Genomic DNA, 18,353 nt, shown 5'->3' on the forward strand with positions numbered 1-18,353 from the left:
ATTGTTGTTTTTGTGCCCGGGAAGTTATTTACACTGTGTTGTATTTTCTATCTGTCTTGAGGCTTTTGTGTCTCCTTAGAGGCATTTAGTGTTAGAGATCTAGACAATGGGGCACTGTAAGTGCAAATATTATCTTGGAACCAGCTGTACCTTTCCATGTGCCAAATGGAACTGGAAAACAGAGATTGTTTATGTAGGTCATGGACTCCGGTCAATGAGTATTGCTACATCAGCTCTTTCTGATCCGAAAAACAGCAGGGAGGGATTCTCCTAACCATTTATAACATAACATCCTATCAGTCCAAGTCATAAAGCTTTGAGCCTGCATAGCTCCCTGTTGGGCACATGTTTACCCATACAGTACCTATCTAGCATGACAGATGCACTTGGAGAGGGGTTTTTTGGGGGGTGAATGTCTGTACTCTCGGGTGCCTAGTTACAGTATTATGTGGTTGTTATGGAAAGAAATGCAATTGTTTGTGTGCTACTCTTAAATGATTTCAAAGGTCAAACCAAGGGAATTGTAGGTTCTGGTAATTCTGTATATCGGCATGTCCCCTTATTAGGCTATTTATTGCATAGATTGTTTACGCTTTTTACTGACAGTGGCTTTAAGTCTATCATTCACATTTGTATCACAACTGGGAATGAGAAAGGGAGTACGGTTACATCTCAGATGATTTCCCGAGTGGCGCAGTGGTCAAAGGCACTGCATCGCAGTGCTAGCTGTGCCACTAGAGATCCTGGTCCGAATCCAGGCTCTGTCGTAGCCGGCCGCGACCGGGAGACCCATGGGGCGGCGCACAATTGGCCCAGCGTCGTCCAGGGTAGGGGAGGGAATGGCCGGGAGGGATGTAGCTCAGTTGGTAGAGCATGGCATTTGCAACGCCAGGGTTGTGGGTTCGATTCCCACGGGGGGCCAGTATGAAAAATAAAAATAAAATAATGTATGCACTCACTAACTGTAAGTCGCTCTGGATAAGAGTGTCTGCTAAATGACTAAAAATGTAAATATCTCTCTGAGCATGGTGAAGTTTTTAATTACACTTTGGATGGTGTATCAATACACCCAGTCACTTCAAAGATACAGGCGTCCTTCCTAACTCAGTTGCCGGAGAGGAAGAAAACCACTCAGGGATTTCACCATGAGGCCAATAGTGACTTTAAAACAGTTACATAGTTTAATGGTTGTGATAGAAGAATACTGAGGATGGATCAACAACATTGTAGTTACTCCACAATACTAACCTAAATGACAGATTGAAAAGAAGGAAGCCTGTACATAGTAAAAATATTCCAAAACACGCATTATTACAAAACTGCAAAAACATGTGGCAAAGAAATGAACTTTATTTATATCCTGAATAAAAAAAGCGTTATGTTTGGTGCAAATCCAACACAACACTGAGTACCACTCTTCATATTTTCAAGCATGGTGGTGGCTGCATCATGTTATGGGTATGCTCGTCACCGGCAAGGACTAGTCTTACAGTGCATTTAAAAACATTAACATGTAGTGTGCGTGTGTGTGCATCTATCAGTTACACATACACACAACAAGTAGGTCACATGGGGAGATGCGTTGTGCTGTGAGGTGTTGCTTTAAAATGGTATGGTTCAAGAAATAAATTGTTTAATCTAACATGTCTAAGCAGGAATGCATGATTCAAGATATTTTGATGTGCAACATAAACCAGTGATTGTCATGAATTTTACTATTGTTGCAATATTTTACTGTTAAAATAGGGTTTATTAATTTGGGCCTAATTCACCACCTGAGGAAGAGGTGAGCTAAATCGCTAACTCTAAATATAGCCTAATATTGCTGATAGTTAGCCGTGTAATTGATATCTAACAGTCGATTTAAATGTATAGGCCAATGCACTCACCGTGAATGGCCATGAATCCATAACTCAATAGTTCAAAATATAAAATGTAGACCTACAGAAAGCTGGGACTCTTTTCTTTAACAGTAACAACAGTGGTTGCTTTCAAAATGGTGTTTTCCCCGTGATTGTAATGCACAATCAGAAAGCATCTTTCTCTCCTGCTACTCAGAGCACAGAAAGGAGAGAGTGAAAGTGCACTGTAAACAGCAGAAATACTGTGGGGGCCATACTTGTGAACTTTTGCTTGGACAATGGTTTAAACCATTGGTCTAAACTGGCTAGCTGCTAGCTTTTCTCATAGGAAAAACCTGGCCAAATTAGCCATGATGCTTAGGATGGCCAGCTGAGCAGAAAATTATATCCGGTAACAAAATAACGAATCAACCTATCAGAGACCTTAAATGGTAGAGCCACCATCCAATTGCATTTGTTCAACTGGTAAATTTGGCCACCAAAGGCAGATTGTTAAATCATCCAACTGCTTGGTTTAATTTGTTACCCATGGTCTAAGTGGAGTGTGCCAATATATTTTAGTATGATGCTTCCTTGACTAGGCTACTATGTGACAATAAAACATTAATATTATTATTACTGACGTCCTACAAAATTGAAAAGGGTTTTCGCATGCAAGACCAAATTACACATTTTAGCTCATCCATTTAACACACATGCATGTACTTTTAAAGAAAAAAGTAAGACGATTATATAACTTTGTATTCAGACGTTGTTAAAGTTGAAGGCGATGACTCATGGTGTTGTCAAATAGCAGCAATTTACCCACTACTTCTAGCCTGGAGTGGTGGAATGATCCACTGAAGTGATCTACTCCACGGTGTTGACATATGGGGTCTGTGAGTTTAAATCCCATTCGGGCAAGATTATTTTAAAAGGAGAAAGCCCTCCACTGCTGGTCTATGAGTGAAAAACCGCAAATGTGACAAAGTAGCAGTTTATCAAAATGCATATATAACCTTGTACAATTAAGTGTACACTTGTAATTTCACCTATATGTATTGTAGTGACACATATTTCTGTATTAGGCCTGTCCTATAGCCTGTGTTTTGGTCTGAGTGACTCCAAGAAGCTCCTTTCATTATTCATTTACTACAAGTTGCCTGCTCTTCAATTCACAATACAACCACAATTAGTGTAAGCTTAATACATATTTGAAGTGTAGGCTACACTAAAGGTTATATCAAGGAGGGCACTATCTGGTGTGAATGTGTGCAACGTTCAACCTATAGTAGGCTAGGCTTGCCTATATCAACACAATTTTGGGACACGATAGCCTAACGTCGTGTCCCAAAATTGTGTTGATATACGCTAGCCCAGCTAATAACACATCCATAACCATAAAGATAGCTCTATTATTTTATTAGGCTAGTCAGTCAATAGCATGTTACAGAATTGACAGGAAAGCACGATCAGATTTAGTGTATTTTACTGCATCGGCTTCATAAATTGTGAAGCAAGGAGGCCAGGTTGGCCTGTGAGAAAAACTAACAGCTAGCCATTTTAAACCCTCGTTTAAACCATCGGTCTAAGCATGGTTCACAATTCCATGTGGAGTCTAGACAACTGTCTGATTGACCAGGTGTACTTGTTTTGGAAGCCTTACCTATTAATTGAACCAGTTTGAATACAAAAAGACATCATCCACCCTTGGTGGACGATCAGCAGGACAATAGAATCGGAGTTGAGAACGTGAGAAGTCTTGAGGGTGCACTAAATGACAGCAATGCTGACAAAGTTTTCAAGTTTGTTTCAAAGTAATCCAACATGTAAGACTTCAACTGTAATTAAATTACATTTTATTTTTTGGGGGAATCTGGGTTGATCATTACAGTACATTTTAAAAATCAGATTACGTAATCACTGTTACATGTAATCCATTACTACCCATCCGTGGGAACTAGTCATCCACAGACCGGATTGGACCCCTCCCCGTGGGCCTGATCCAACACCTCTGATCTAACATCAAGTTGTAAAATCCTGAACTTCCCCTTTAACATATAGTACAGTCAAACTGCATATTTTGTGTTTGTCACAAATAATTCCTCTTTTCCATAATGTATTTGTGCAATAAACAGTAATACACCCACCAACCCAAATGGATCTACAGTTTATTTGTTACAAATTCTCACATTTGTCGGCAGTCCACTACGTTAATTATAAGGCATTACATTGTATTGCATCTGCGTACCATGAAATCACCTCCCTTTTCAATGTCATATAAAGGGCAGGCAAAAGGACAAGAAAGTGATTGCACTAGTTGCTGCACATTTAACGCACAGGCAATTCCCCTTTTCAATAACACTGAACCACTGGGAGTTCTAGGAATGTCAGGACAAATAAACAGACGTTTCTGACAGCCAGAGACTCCTCAATTGATTGTTGGTTCCAACATAACAATAAGGCATACAATTTTAAACGCTTCTGAACTCCCCATCCCTTAACAAAATGATAATTTTTTGACTGCAAACTACAGTACAAGAGAAAAAGAGGGGGGAAAAGTAAAATAATTATGGCATTTTGGCAAGTTGTGGGATGTTCATTCGGTCTTCTTAGACGGATGTCCCTTCCTTTGGTTGCTTGGGCTCCTCCTGGTGGAGAGAAAGTACCAAAAACAAATAGGACTTTGAATAAATCACTGTACAGAGACATACAAAGACCATCTGATAAATAGTAACGAGGGCCCTAACAAGTCTAAACCACTGCCTGGACCCCGACAACTAGGGATGGGCGTATGTACAGTATACCAAAATATCAATACTGCCCAATCCAAAACTGACATGTTCTGGTATCGATACTCTGCTCACTTTTCTCTTGATTTAAGCATTCGTGATCCAGAGCAGAGGTAACTCGGCTCATTGGCTGTATTTGCAGCTGTGCTTCTTCCGTATTCATGCATTTTTAATCCTCCCTTTTTAAACCAATGGTATCGATATCGGCAATAATAGCCTGATAAATACTTCATATCATATCAAGATTGAAATGGGCAGTAAAAATAAAGTTGTTTCATGTTGAAATTATCCAACTCTTGGGGTCGGTTTGCCGGACCCAGATTATGCCTAGTCCGGGGCCAAAAATTATTCTCAATTGAGAATCTCCATTGAAAGTACATTTTAGTCCAGGACTGGGCTTGTTCTGAATCCGGGAAAACGGCCATATGTGTCTCAATCTATTCAAGTGCTACTTTAGCCCTTCCTAATCACCTAGGGCCCGATTCCGATCCGAGTTAAGTGTGCGTAAATGGAACGCATTTCCATTTTTAGGCACTTTTATATATTCTGACCTTGAACTTAAGCATGAGAATAGCGTGAAATGGAGGTGTGTCTACAGATACGCCATATTCTGACCTTGACTTAATCCCACCACCTTTATGCGTGAGGAAAACATGAATAACGTCTAGGGGACTACTGGTTCCAAGTGGAAAAAGCATCCATAATTTTTTTCCAAATAGAAATAACACCATTCTCCATGCACTGTAATTTACATCTTGATAAGAGCTAGGTAAATGAGTTTCCATTTGGATAAGGGAGTTGTAAATATGACACTTGTTTTAGATACATTTTACCTTCTAATCGCTGGAGACAAATGTGAACAGTCATATGGCAGCAAACTGAAGCATATCAACTTTCTGTGCCATGATGTATAGCCTTTTAACTTGCAGGGCACTCTCAAATATCCTAATTATAGGATTCCCCGACTTTCTCAGTTTCCTAATTTTATCATGTTAAATATTAGCCACTATCAGTAGCAACCGTCAGCAGGCCTAATAACATATTAAACTGCCAATTTACTGTTCGTTCCGTTCAGTTGGTATAGCCTACATTATTCAATTTAATGATAGTTTTGTTTACCTTCATTTGCTTCCTCTGTAAATGGTGTCATGGCCATGTGGTTGTTGCTGAGGATCATTAGTAATAGTTGATCATATTTATCTTTTTAAAGACATAGGCTAATTAAATCGTTATGGAGCGGAGCGCAGACCAAGCAATAACAGTTTGAATCCGACGCATGGCAGGCAATAGATGAGGGTATAGCCTACTATTGTACACTATTCTCCCTATTATAATTCTATGTACACTAATCTTCAAACATTAACATGGGTTAAAGAACTGAAAATTGAAACGCCGTTTTCTTTCTTTCGTGCGTAAAGGGTCTCCAAACCCATTTATGGCTCTTAAATACTTCCCTAACCCTAAATAATCTGCAAGATCAGAGTATTTATTTATTACCAATTCGTGCTGAAACGGAGATGAATACGCATACATTTAGATTGCTTTCTTTCATTGACCCCTAATATTCTGAACCCATTCTCTCAATATATTCTATGGAGTCTGTCAACAATATTCAAACTAAAAAGGTACACTGTATTTAAAGGGATGGCATAAGATAAATGTACTGAAAACCCTGTTGAAGAAAACTCCACAAGAAAATCTGTTAGCCAGCTGAGTGGCGCAGTGGTCTAAGGCACTGCATCGCAGTGCTAACTGTGCCACTAGAGATCCTGGTTCGAATCCAGGCTCTGTCGCAGCCGGCCGCGACCGGGAGACTCATGGGCGGCGCACAATTGGCCCAGCGTCGTCCAGGGTAGGGGAGGGAATGGCCGGCAGGGATGTAGCTCAGTTGATAGAGGGTTGTGGGTTCGATTCCCATGGGGGGCCAGTATAAAAAAATATGTATTCACTAACTGTAAGTTGCTCTGGATAAGAGCGTCTGCTAAATGACTAAAATGTAAATGTAAATGGGAGGGTTTTCAGCGGTTGAATTACATTTATTCAGCGTGCGCAAGGGAACCACACCTGCAAAGCCTGTTACGCACCTTAAAAGGTACACTACATGAACAGTATGTGGACACCTGCTCGAACATTGCATTCCAAAATCATAGCCATTAATATGGAGTTGCTCCCCCCTTTGCTGCTATAACAGTCACCACTCTTCTGGGAAGGCTTTCCACTAGATGTTGGAACATTGCTGCGGGGACTTGCTTCCATTCAGCCATAAGAGCATTAGTAAGGTCGGGTACTGACGTTAGGCGATTAGGCCTGGCTCGCAGTCGGCGTTCCAATTCATCCCAAAGGTGTTTGATGGGGTTGAGGTCAGGGCTCTGTGCAGGCCAGTCAAGTTCTTCCACACCGATCTCGACAAAGCATTTCTGTATGGACCTCGCTTTGTGCATAGGGGCATTGTCATGCTGAAACAGGAAAGGGCCTTCCCCAAACTGTTGCCACAAATTGGAAGCACAGAATCGTCTAGAATGTCATTGCATGCTGTAGATTTAAGATTTCACTGGAACTAAGGGGCCTAGCCTGAACCATGAAAAACAGCCCCAGACCATTATTCCTCCTCCACCAAACTTCACAGTTGGCTCAATGCATTGGAGCCGGTAGCGTTCTCCTGGCATCCGTCAAACCCAGATTTGGCCGTCGGACTGCCAGATGGTGAAGCGGGATCATCATTCACATTTCCACTGCTCCAGAGTCCAATGGCGCCGAGCTTACCACCACTCCAGCCGACGCTTGGAATTGCGCATGGCGATCTTGATAAGAGCTGGTGATCTTAGCCTCCCGATGAACAGTTCTTGTGCTGACGTTGCTTCCACCGGTCCCATTCTGTGAGCTTATGTGGCCTACCACTTTACGGCTGAGCCGTTGTTGCTCCTAGATGTTTCCACTTCAAAATAACAGCACTTACAGTTGACCGGGGCAGCTCTAGCAGGGCAGAAATTTGACAAATTGACTTGTTGGAAAGGTGGCATCCTATGACGGTGCCACGTTGAAAGTCGCTGAGCTTTTCAGTAAGGCCATTCTACTGCCAATGTTTGTCTATGGAGATTGCATGGCTGTGTGCTCGATTTTATACACTTGTCAGCAACGTGTGTGGCTGAAATAGCGGAATCCACTAATTTGAAGGGGTGTCCACATACTTTTGTATATATAGTGTAAGTCTTTATACCAACTACTGAGAAGTGTGTAGGAAAGGCGTGCGTAAGAAATGCGTAATTTCCTAAGTCGGAATCGGGCCCCTACAGCATAGTGCATACTTCTAGGGTCTGCAGAGCATTAATAACGGTCCACTATACTCTGTTGAATATAGCCACATGCCACCAAAAGAGTTAAGCCCCCTACCTACACTGGCATTCGATTGAAACCCAAACATGGGAATGGGGGGGAAAAGGGTTTTCCATAGAAGACATAAGTGTCTACACCCACACAGTGTAGGTCTATGAGCTGTGGTGGGCCTGCTAAATAAGGTGGTGCAGTGTGGTTGGCCTACCTTCCCAACAAGGTGGCTCTGCAAGGTTTTGACGGTGTCCTGCTCTTTGGCGAACTGCTCCTGGGTGGCCTTGAGCATCTGCTGGAGCTTGGTTGCCGCCTGGCCAAAGTCCTTGGTTAGCTTCTTCTCTTTCTCCAGCCTCTCCTGGATCATTCAGAAAACACACAAAATAAATTTATTCTAATTCTTAAAATACTTATTTAATATCAACGGAGAGGGGAGGTAGCCTAGAGGTTAGAGAGGTAGACCAGAAGCCAGAAGGTTGCATTATTATTTTATTGGTAGTGTGGTATTTAATGTGAAAATACCAATAGGAATTATTTGTACTTTCTGGTTATTACTTTTAATCATTGAACCAAACTGGTAACTTCTTGGTAACAATTGGTACTTCCTGGTATTCATTATAATGAATCCCCAAGTGACCGAGAAGTAATTATTGAGAAATAATTACGTCGAACTATGTTAAGTAGTTTCTAAGTGATTACCAGGTAATTAGTGGGGCAATACCAAATGTATTTTGTACTAGAAATGTGTTACTAGTAGATTGTTTTTTGTTTTTACATTGTAGTGTGACATTAAAGTTGCCGGACTCACAATAGCAACTATGAATTTGGCTTAAAGCCATGAGGCTGCCCACCACCCAGTGGGGAACCACAATGGCCTTCAGAGAAGGCCTAAGGATCTATAAAAATGTATATATACTTATTTAACATTTATTTTTCATCTTTACAATACTTATAATAATATTCTGACTTCATCTCTTCAGTTTGTGTTAGAAAGAGAAGGCTTAATACGAATAGAAAAAAAAGATCCAAATCAGGATATCCTTTGGTGATCTCTGGGTAGAAAAATCTAGCACAGCCAGCCATTGGCTAGGCCTTCAGAAGCTGGACAGAAGGCCTCTGCCATTCAACTGTATTAGAGCAGAATTTTGGAGTGACAGTGGAACGAACCAATCACATTTTGACTTGCAATGGGTGGGACTTTTTTCTTTTTTGCTAATGTCCTAGGCCTTCTCATAGACACGTTACTACTGAGAGCGCAAGAGGTAATGAATTCATAATACAGAATGAATACGGCAATACACTAATAGGTTATCGTCTGCCAGAAAATCTTAAAGAAGAAGAGGGCACAAGAGAAAATAATCAGTGTTGCAAGCTTTAGTTTTCCCACGCTAACGCTAGTAACGTTAGCTAGCTTGTGTTGTAGTAGTGTGACAATGGCCACGGTGGCCGCAGCAGCTGTTATCAACTTCAAGGTGGATGTTGTTGCTAATTTGTTAGGGTCACCCTTTTCAAGATTAACTTTCAAACTTCGTTTACAAATGATCACAATCTGGTGAGTGGCACTGTTTTTTGTTGCAGCTCACTTGCTGTTAGCTATCTCTGAAAATAATGACTGAAACATTGTTGCATTTAAACTTTAGATGAATGTGATAAAATATATTTGCAATGGGAAGTAATAGGTGCTTTGTTAATTTCATTTGGAACATGAAATGGTTTTTGCATTTGTATTGGTATGATTTCATGGGGCCTACTGGAGTGAATGGGCTGCTTATTCTTTAACATTATTTGACGTTGTGTGAGACTGCTGTCGCCTGTATCAGCCATGTCTATATATTTGACCAAAATTGTCTCTCCTTCAGTGCCATGGAGTGCACAGGTATTACAGTCGCTGTCCGTTCAGCACCATGAGGCTGTCACCTTTGATGCGACACTGTTGTTGTCGCTATTGGTGATAGTGGTGTAGGCTACCATAAATTGTGTAAACAGTGCAATATTCTATGCTGTGTTTCATGTTGTGTCTATGCCGGTTGTCGCTGTGTGTGCGGCAGCCCAAAGCACGGCCAGGCCTGTTTGATTAACTCCTAATGTCATCAAAAAGTATTCCTCTTCCTTCACTAGAACTAGAATGGTCCGACTACAGAAGATATGTCGGGCGCATTAAGTGATGCTATGTTTTCTGTTATTTTCTAGATTTTTTGGTTTGATAACGTGATGGAAGATTTTTGGTCCCTCTGAAGGCCTAGGTCCTATAGTCACGGTTCGCCACTGCCACCACCACACTAGCGGCTCCAGTTTGGTGTGCCATTACAGAACCATGTCGGAGGTTGTTGATAGCATATTTGGTTTAGATACGAGTCGGAAGCAGCTTTCCTAAGCTATCTAATAGGATGACCTGTGAAGTCCATGTCGGTGAGAGAGGTAGAGAGTAAAGAAGTAAATGAAGACAGTGGTAAGCACCTTGAGTTCTCCTGTGGAGCAGTCTCCTGCTGCCTTCATTTGGTCCATCTGTGTCTGCAGGTCAGTCACGCACTTCTGAGCCTGCAAGGGGAGAGCAAAAAGATTTAAGAACAAAGATGAAGTAAATGGTCGTAGATAGAAATAAAAATGCCATTGGCAATACATCCCAAACATAACGACTGATTGGCTCCAAAGACTGACAGCCAAATGATGTGGTGGTATCCGAGAGGTTGGGAATAACATAAGGTAGCAAAAATAAGAATTCACATTGGACAATAAAGTTGTACTGTATTGTATGACCGATATGTCACGGGTGAGCGGATTGAGTAAAAGAAGCTGTACGATTTCTGTTCCATACTGTGCTCATCCAGATGTGATCACTGGTGCCCAACTAATGGAATGCATTAAGTAATACATTGAAACATTGGATCAATTAACACTTATCTAACATTCATTTTTTTTAAGGAGATAGGAATTCTGACCTTAAGTGTTTTTATTATTTTTGACAGCACAGCTGAAAATGTAGAGAGGGAGACAGTAGGGGTGTAGACAAAAAGGGTGGCCGAGACAGCACTCCAACCCCCGTTTCCAGGGGTATATTTGGTTGGGAGTTTAGACTGCTACACCAGACTCCGGCACATCTAACCTCCTTCTTACCATGTCAGTTGTATACTCACTATATCGCGAACATATTAAAGACATTCTGCTGAAACCATGACTTTAGTATGACTTACCTGGTCAAAGTCAACGGCCAGCTGCTGTCTCATCTCTTCCTCCGTTTGCATCTTGTTTGTAGTCTGCTCCAGCTGGGTTTGGACCTGAGATAATACACACACAAAAACTGGTCAGTCCAATCACTCCCCCCAGAAAGACCAGGGGCGGTAGGACACAATGTGGTGGCGTATGGGCCAGTCCCGCAGCAAAGTGTGAAGAGGTTTTCCAAAACGGTGAGGTTAGAACAAGTAGACACCTGAAGGGCCGTCTCTGGTTCAGGTGAAACAAGCAAGCTGTGCTGGTCTTCCAAAGTGGTCCGTTATGCAATGTACCAAACAAGCATCAACAAAGAAAAACTCACTCACTCACCACTGAGCTCTGGCTATTTGAAAAATACATTTGAAGGGTGTTAGCGTTTTGCTGTTTCAATCAAGTTTTTCTTACAACAGCCACTGGTGCAGCGCCTCAGAATATGGGACTTGCAAACACACACATACATGTTCATGCAAGGAAGCCGACAACTAGAGTTAAATAGGCATTTAATTGCTATAAAACGTTTGCGTTTTATAAAGCACATAGTGTGGTTAACGTATAGCAAAAGCTGCTGCCTTTGAGAACTATCAGACAGAATAGATCATGTGTAATGTGAAATTGTTTTTACACTGGATTCTGCTGCTTCTGATCTGAATGATGTCCACATATTTGTCATAATAGCTAATAACTGAAAATATTAAATATTATTTAATTGTATAAGGGCATAATTACAGCGTGACGACATGCCGTACATTATTATTTAGATACAGATTGGTCTCTAATAGGTGAGTGAACACTATGTGAATGAACACTACATTGGTAGGGTGCCCTAGCCTAGTGCATAAAGGGATATTACACTCCAAAATCAAGATGAGCACCACAAATCTGAAAATTACGTGGTGCTTATCGTTTCCATTCAGGATTGCGGCTTGTAGTCAATTCGATAAATAAATTGTGAGTCTGATAGTTCTCAGCAAGCTTGTGCAGGGTGCTCCCTGTCGGCCAGGCACCCTGACCTGTGTGGGCTCGGAGGCCTCCTGGCTCTGCACGTGCTCCGTCGTCTCGCTCAGCTGCTGTCTGACCTGCAACAGGAAGCAATCTGCCACTCAACAAGAAGGCAATGTTGCAATGCTCCAATTATCTCTTCTTCCTCCCAAAGTGTGCAGTGATTTGGTGTAATCTCCCACAAGCCAATTATTTTAGATTTGTGGGATGTATTGAACAAATGCACCCTTCAGGAGGAAGGAAATACTATTGGGACACACCCAAAGCCCTGGGTCGCGCTCAGGAGGGTTCTTTCACTTAACATACTGAACATTGCAGATAGAAATGCCACAAATCGAGCTGGCATTAACTCTACACATCAGAAACCCATGTCTGTTCTAGACAATGTCTTTCTATCAGAACATAACGTTGTGCCCATCTGAACTCAAACTGCTGTTCAAAGAGGCCAAAGAGCCTTGTTGTTCATTGTCCCCCTCCAACGGCGCAATACAGTTGGTAGAATTGACCACTAACCACTGATACAAGATCAGATATCTTTCATAAGCCTAATGGCAAAGGTTAGTGTAATCTGATCCTAGAGCTGTGGTTGAGGGAAACTTCTACTTGAAGCAGGGGGTCAATAGTAGATTGCTCATTTAAGCCCGCAAACAGCAGAGTCCATCACTGCTGGAGTGGAAATGGCATCATTTTATGGCACTAAAATGACGACTGGCGCGTCAAACCTACCACAGATAGTTCCTCTGCCTGCTTCTGTGCTTCCAATTGGGCTGTCTCCAGCTGACTCTGGGTCTTCGTTAAGAAGGCCTTTAGCTGCAAAGGCAAAGAAGATGTAGACTGTAGCTACAAGCAACCAATGTACAACCCAAGTAGCAAAAAATACATATACAGTAGGTGGATGTTAACGATGTAAAATCTGTGTTTAAACAACTGTATTGCCACACTTGGAAGACTAACCCATGGGGTGCTAAAAGAGATCCTAATCAAAAATAAAATATATGAAAATAAAAGCTGAACGTAGGTCGTGTCCTTTAGGCACAGACCACAACATGACAATGACAAACTGAAAACATTTTTAACCTGAAAACATAATGACCCAGGTGTAATGGCGTGGTTTGCCTACCTGGGCGACCTCCTCGGCGTAGGTCTGGCTACAGCTGATGGACTCCAGCTGTTTCTCCAACTGGGCCTCCAGAAGCATCACCTGCTCTTTCAGCTGCACAAAACACAGGATAATAAGAAACTTTTAAATATCATACTAAAACCAATCAAAAAGCTGGTTTACTCAAGTCTGTGACTGGAAGTAAATCCAACATACAGTACATTAGGGTTTAGATTGAGCTTTGTATACACCCATCACCATCACAAAACTGGTGCAAAAGCTCTACCTGGTCTGTGCTTTCATTGTCCATCTTCATATCCTCTGCAGCTTGCTCCAACACCTTCACCTGATCCAAAGCCTGCAAGACAAAATTGCTTTTAACTTCGTATCAAGTCATCTTATAGGAAACCATCACGTCTGCTGATATTCAGTAAGACCAGAGAGAGAATTGAAGAAAAATAACTTACTGCTTGCCGTTGCTCCTCAGCCTCTGCAATTTTGGCCTTCCACACGTGCTCCTCTTCCTCCACACTCTTCTGAAGGTCTTTCAGCATGCCCTCCTAAAGGAAGTGTGGGAATGCAGTTATGTGGCGCTGTTATCTTACATCATAATACCTACTTCTAGGTGTAAAGCGAGAGTACAAGTATGTTAGTGCAGCTAGCGATTCTTGCCTGTTTACGTTAACCTCTACGGCAGGGTTCTTCAATTCCGTCTTATATGGGCATAAAGCTTAAATTGTTGTTAATCTAACTGCACTATCCAATTTACAGTAGCTATTACAGTGAAAAAATACCATGCTATTGTTTGAGGAGAGTGCACAACAACAAAAAACTTATCACGGCAACTGGTTTGATACATTCCCCTCTGAAGGTAAATAATGTACTTACATTCAGTAATCTTACTCTGATTTGTCATCCTAAGGGTCCCAGAGATAAAATGTAGCATAGGTTTTGTTTGATCAAATCCATTTTTATATTCAAATGTAGGAACTGGGTTCTACAGTTTGAACCCCTGCTGTCTCTGGCTCCACACCCACCCCGCCCGGCCATCTAGATGTGTGAAAGTTAGTGTATAAGCTAATCATCCATCATGTATGACATTCCTGGGAGTGTGTAAACTTACATTTTGTATTACCATATCATTTTTGTATGTTCTCTATAGTTATGTACTTGAAAATGTATCAATTGACCAATTCGGCACATTTGGGCAGACTTGATACAAAATAGTCCAGTATTGCAATGCTTCACTGGATCAATCTGAAACTTTGCACACACACTGCTGCCATCTAGTGGCCAACATCTAAACTGTGCCTAAACTGCAATATTATATTGTGGCCTTTCTCTTGCATTTCAAAGATGATGGAACAAAAAATAAAATAGAAAACGCATGTTTTTTTGTTTGTATTATCTTTTACCAGATCTAATGTGATATATTCTCCTACATTAATTTCACATTTCCACAAACTTCGAGGTGTTTCCTTTCAAATGGTATCAAGAATACATATATCCTTGCTTCAGGTCCTGAGCTACAGGCAGTTAGATTTGGGTATGTCATTTTAGGCAAAAATTGAAAAAAAGGGACCGATCCTTAAGAGGTTAATAAAGCTTACACGTTATTCATGTCACTCCACCTTCTGTATTACACAATCTATTCCCTATCAAGTGCATTGTCGGATATGGGGTGCAATTTGGGACACACACCAGGGTTTTATCACAGACACGGACACCAAAGTCAAGCTGTGTCCCCCTCAAACTGACTGAAGTTGGATGGAAAGTTAGGCGTTCACACACAGGACCATGGTTTGACTTACCGTTTCAGCCAGGACAGTTCTGTACTGCTCACACTCTGCCTGTAGTGTTTTCTGGGACTCCTCGGCTTCTCTGAGCTTTGACAAAAGCTCCTAAAGAGAAAACAAGCACACAATCATGACAGTGTCTGGGGCTCATCTGAAACACCAGGGCAGGAAAAGCCTAAATTCACTTTTGTTGTCCGTTTCAGGTACGAACATGTAATTAATGTTGAGCAGTAGGCGACTAAATGTCTTCTTATAGCAACAGGTGTAGAGGAACTTCTATTGTTAGTGGTATTTTGAAGCAGTCCAACGTTACAATAATGTTGGTCACTTCAAAATGCAATGCATACACTATAATCAGGGTAAAACACAGGGTCCTCACCTCAGAGTCTGTGGTTTGCAAGTTCTCTTGCTGGACTTCTTGGCTCTGTGGAATTTCAGTAGCCTGTGCTTTCTGGATGAGTAGCTCCAACCAGTTATTCTGTAAAGAATAACACATATCATATCTTATGGTTACAATTAGTAATTGAGGTATTTTAACTACAGAGCTGGAAAAAAAAATGGCTGCTGACGTAGTCATGTTTAAGGTGAAATCTATTTTTACATCGGCAAGGATTTACATTGGCAACTTTCCAGAGTGATTTTATTTTCCAAATCCATTCCTGTTAACGACATAATATATTACTGACCACCCTGTTAGTAATGTGTGGGTAAATAAGGAACGAGCTCCAATTCAGACTAGCAAGGAGTATCCACACAGAACAACAAGCTTTGTGCCGGAGAATAATAATTTGAAGTCTGTGTTGGCGATTGCAAACCCAACTAACTTACCTGCTCAGCTTCTAAAGAGATGTCAGGACAGATCATCTGAAGAGCCTTTTGAGCTTCTGTCTGGAACGAGCTCAGTGCATCCTCGGCTACGCTCTAGAAAAAGACGCAAAGTCAAAGCATCATGAAAGCTACCCATCACAAACCGTATTCACAACAGTGTGCATATGTCTGACGTATCCTCATTTGTCAATGTGAGTGTAGCCAGAGTATTTACAGAGAGTTCAACCGACTTTAGTGCCAGACATCATGTTGCTGCCTCTGAGCATTTCATTCATGATTTGCATTTGGATTCTAGTTCCAAGTTTAGCCATTCAGATAGCCTTGTTGAAAATTGAGAAGATCCCTGACCTCCTATTAGCCAATATTGATCAGGAGGCAGAACCATGGCTGCCATGAAAGGAAAGAGGCAGCATGAAGCGGAGCGCATATATACGACTCTGGGTGTTGCATGCCACTGACCTGTGCACCCTTCGCCACAGCCAGCCTTTCCTCATTCAACTTCTCAGCAGCGGTCAAGGCTTCCATTGCCGCCCAGTTCTTTTCGCGGAGATCCTGTAGGGAACAGCAGAGCATTTAGCATTTCGCTTTCAGCTAAGCCAACACAGTCAAGGGGCAACAAGCATACCTCTCTTTGAGCAACGCAAAACCATCAAACCCACATTACACTAACTTACATTGCTTTTGTTCCTAACTTGTTCCATTTCCTCCTTTAGCCGTTGTAGCTCCTCTTCCAGAGATAGCATCTGGGAATCTTTCTCAAGGCTGAAAACATAACACTCATTAGCAGGGCTGGGGGGAAATTCCATATCAATTCCAGTACCAGTTCAGGAATTGAAATTCATTCCTATGGGGAAATACCATTTCAACTGGAATTGACCCCCAACCCTGCTCATTAGATTAGACAATGCATGCACTATTGGGTCAAAGAATACACCTCAAGTGCTTAAAGGCTTAGGAATGGACACATACCTTTCAAATGGCTGTTCGGCTTCTGTCTCACTTCCCGACTCCTGTGTTGGAGAATTGAAAGAATATGCATCATTCAAGATACCAATGGTCACGTTTTTCATCTGACAAAAAGCACATATAGAAAACAAACTTTACGCAGTAAAACTAAATCTAGGCCTTACAGAGTAAGACTAAACCTTACACAGTAAGGCTTAACACCACACACACACACACACACTTGTGCGCACACAGAATAGAAGCCTTACAGCGTTTGCACTCTTCCCTTGCTCCATCTCCTCTCTCAGCTGTTTGAACTCTTCCTCTAACGAGGCCACTTGGCTCTCCCTCTCCTTCAGACTGCTCTGAAGCTGCTCTGTGTCTGCTGGTCTCTCCGCCTGCACAACAGATTCAATACAATTCAAATAACTTTACTGATAATACATTTGTCCCATGAGGGAACTTCTGGTGTTGAATGGAACATATAGTACATACACTACCGGTCAAAAGTTTTAGAACACATACTCATTCAAGGGTTTCATTTTATTACTGTCGTTTCTGTTTGCTTATTTGAGCTGTTCTTGCCATAATATGGACTTGGTCTATTACCAAATAGGGCTATCTTCTGTTCTACCTTGTCACAACACAACTGATTGGCTCAAACGCATTAAGAAGGAAAGAAATTCCACAAATGAACTTTTAAGAAGGCACACCTGTTAATTGAAATGCATTCCAGGTGGCTACCTCATGAAGCTGGTTGAGAGAATACCAAGAGTGTGCAAAGCTGTCATCAAGGCAAAGGGAGGCTATTTGAAGAATCTCAAATATAAAATATATTTTGATTTGTTTAACACTTTTTTGGTACCTACATGATTCCATATGTGTTATTTCATAGTTTTGATGTCTTAAATATTATTCTACAATGTAGAAAATAGTAAAAATAAATTAAAACCTTTGACCGGTAGTGTACACAAATACAGGATTTTAAGAGAGAAATGTTGAATTTCTAACTCTAATTTGCCAACAGGTTTGCCAATTTACAGCATCAGTTCTCTTCACCTCCATCTTGGCACTCAACGTCTGCAGTTGCTCTTCAAGGGACGTCACAATGCGCTCTTTTTCCTTAAGGCTGACATGGGAAAACTGAGTTATTAGGTTGTGATATAGTAAGACAGACTTATTTAGAGCACTACAGACTAGACCAGACTAGACAGGGCTAATCAATTATTGTCCTAGAGGGCCAAAACACTTCTGGGACAAGTTCAGTAGGAAAACGTTGTGAACTGTTGCAGATAGAATTGTCATGAATATAGCCGATGTGATTCCTTTTCCTTTACGTATACATAGTGTTTGTATCTGAACATTCCACAACATTGTGTTCTACTGAACACAGACCACTACACTGGGTTCATTCTTCAGAGTTGGGACACCAGGTGAGTGAACTCATGGTCTAGTCAATGATAAACTGACCAATTAACCACAGACAGTACTTCGTCCCTAGAGGGCCAATAATTGAATA

The 18,353-nt window shown here is 41.4% G+C and overlaps 1 protein-coding gene across 2 annotated transcripts in view; it reads right to left on the reverse strand.

The window, feature by feature from the left end:
* Positions 1-3,683: 3,683 nt before the first annotated feature.
* The window catches only part of LOC123492886 (ribosome-binding protein 1-like), a 51,663-nt gene continuing 36,993 nt past the window's right edge, over positions 3,684-18,353 (reverse strand). Inside the window, exons 13-29 of one of the 2 annotated variants that reach the window (XM_045226507.1) lie at positions 17,894-17,963; positions 17,104-17,232; positions 16,859-16,899; positions 16,564-16,651; positions 16,349-16,441; positions 15,890-15,982; positions 15,441-15,539; positions 15,077-15,166; positions 13,733-13,825; positions 13,552-13,623; positions 13,287-13,379; positions 12,893-12,976; positions 12,178-12,243; positions 11,149-11,232; positions 10,415-10,495; positions 8,172-8,315; positions 3,684-4,492 (exon numbers count right to left, since the gene is read on the reverse strand). In XM_045226507.1, the coding sequence (XP_045082442.1) occupies positions 4,454-4,492; positions 8,172-8,315; positions 10,415-10,495; positions 11,149-11,232; positions 12,178-12,243; positions 12,893-12,976; positions 13,287-13,379; positions 13,552-13,623; positions 13,733-13,825; positions 15,077-15,166; positions 15,441-15,539; positions 15,890-15,982; positions 16,349-16,441; positions 16,564-16,651; positions 16,859-16,899; positions 17,104-17,232; positions 17,894-17,963 (1,459 nt within the window). In that variant the 3' untranslated portion in view covers positions 3,684-4,453. The remainder of the gene's footprint in view (positions 4,493-8,171; positions 8,316-10,414; positions 10,496-11,148; positions 11,233-12,177; positions 12,244-12,892; positions 12,977-13,286; positions 13,380-13,551; positions 13,624-13,732; positions 13,826-15,076; positions 15,167-15,440; positions 15,540-15,889; positions 15,983-16,348; positions 16,442-16,563; positions 16,652-16,858; positions 16,900-17,103; positions 17,233-17,893; positions 17,964-18,353) is intronic. The other variant, XM_045226508.1, reaches the window with a different exon arrangement.

The sequence above is a fragment of the Coregonus clupeaformis genome, chromosome 17 (assembly GCF_020615455.1).
Source record: "Coregonus clupeaformis isolate EN_2021a chromosome 17, ASM2061545v1, whole genome shotgun sequence".
NCBI lineage: Eukaryota > Metazoa > Chordata > Actinopteri > Salmoniformes > Salmonidae > Coregonus > Coregonus clupeaformis.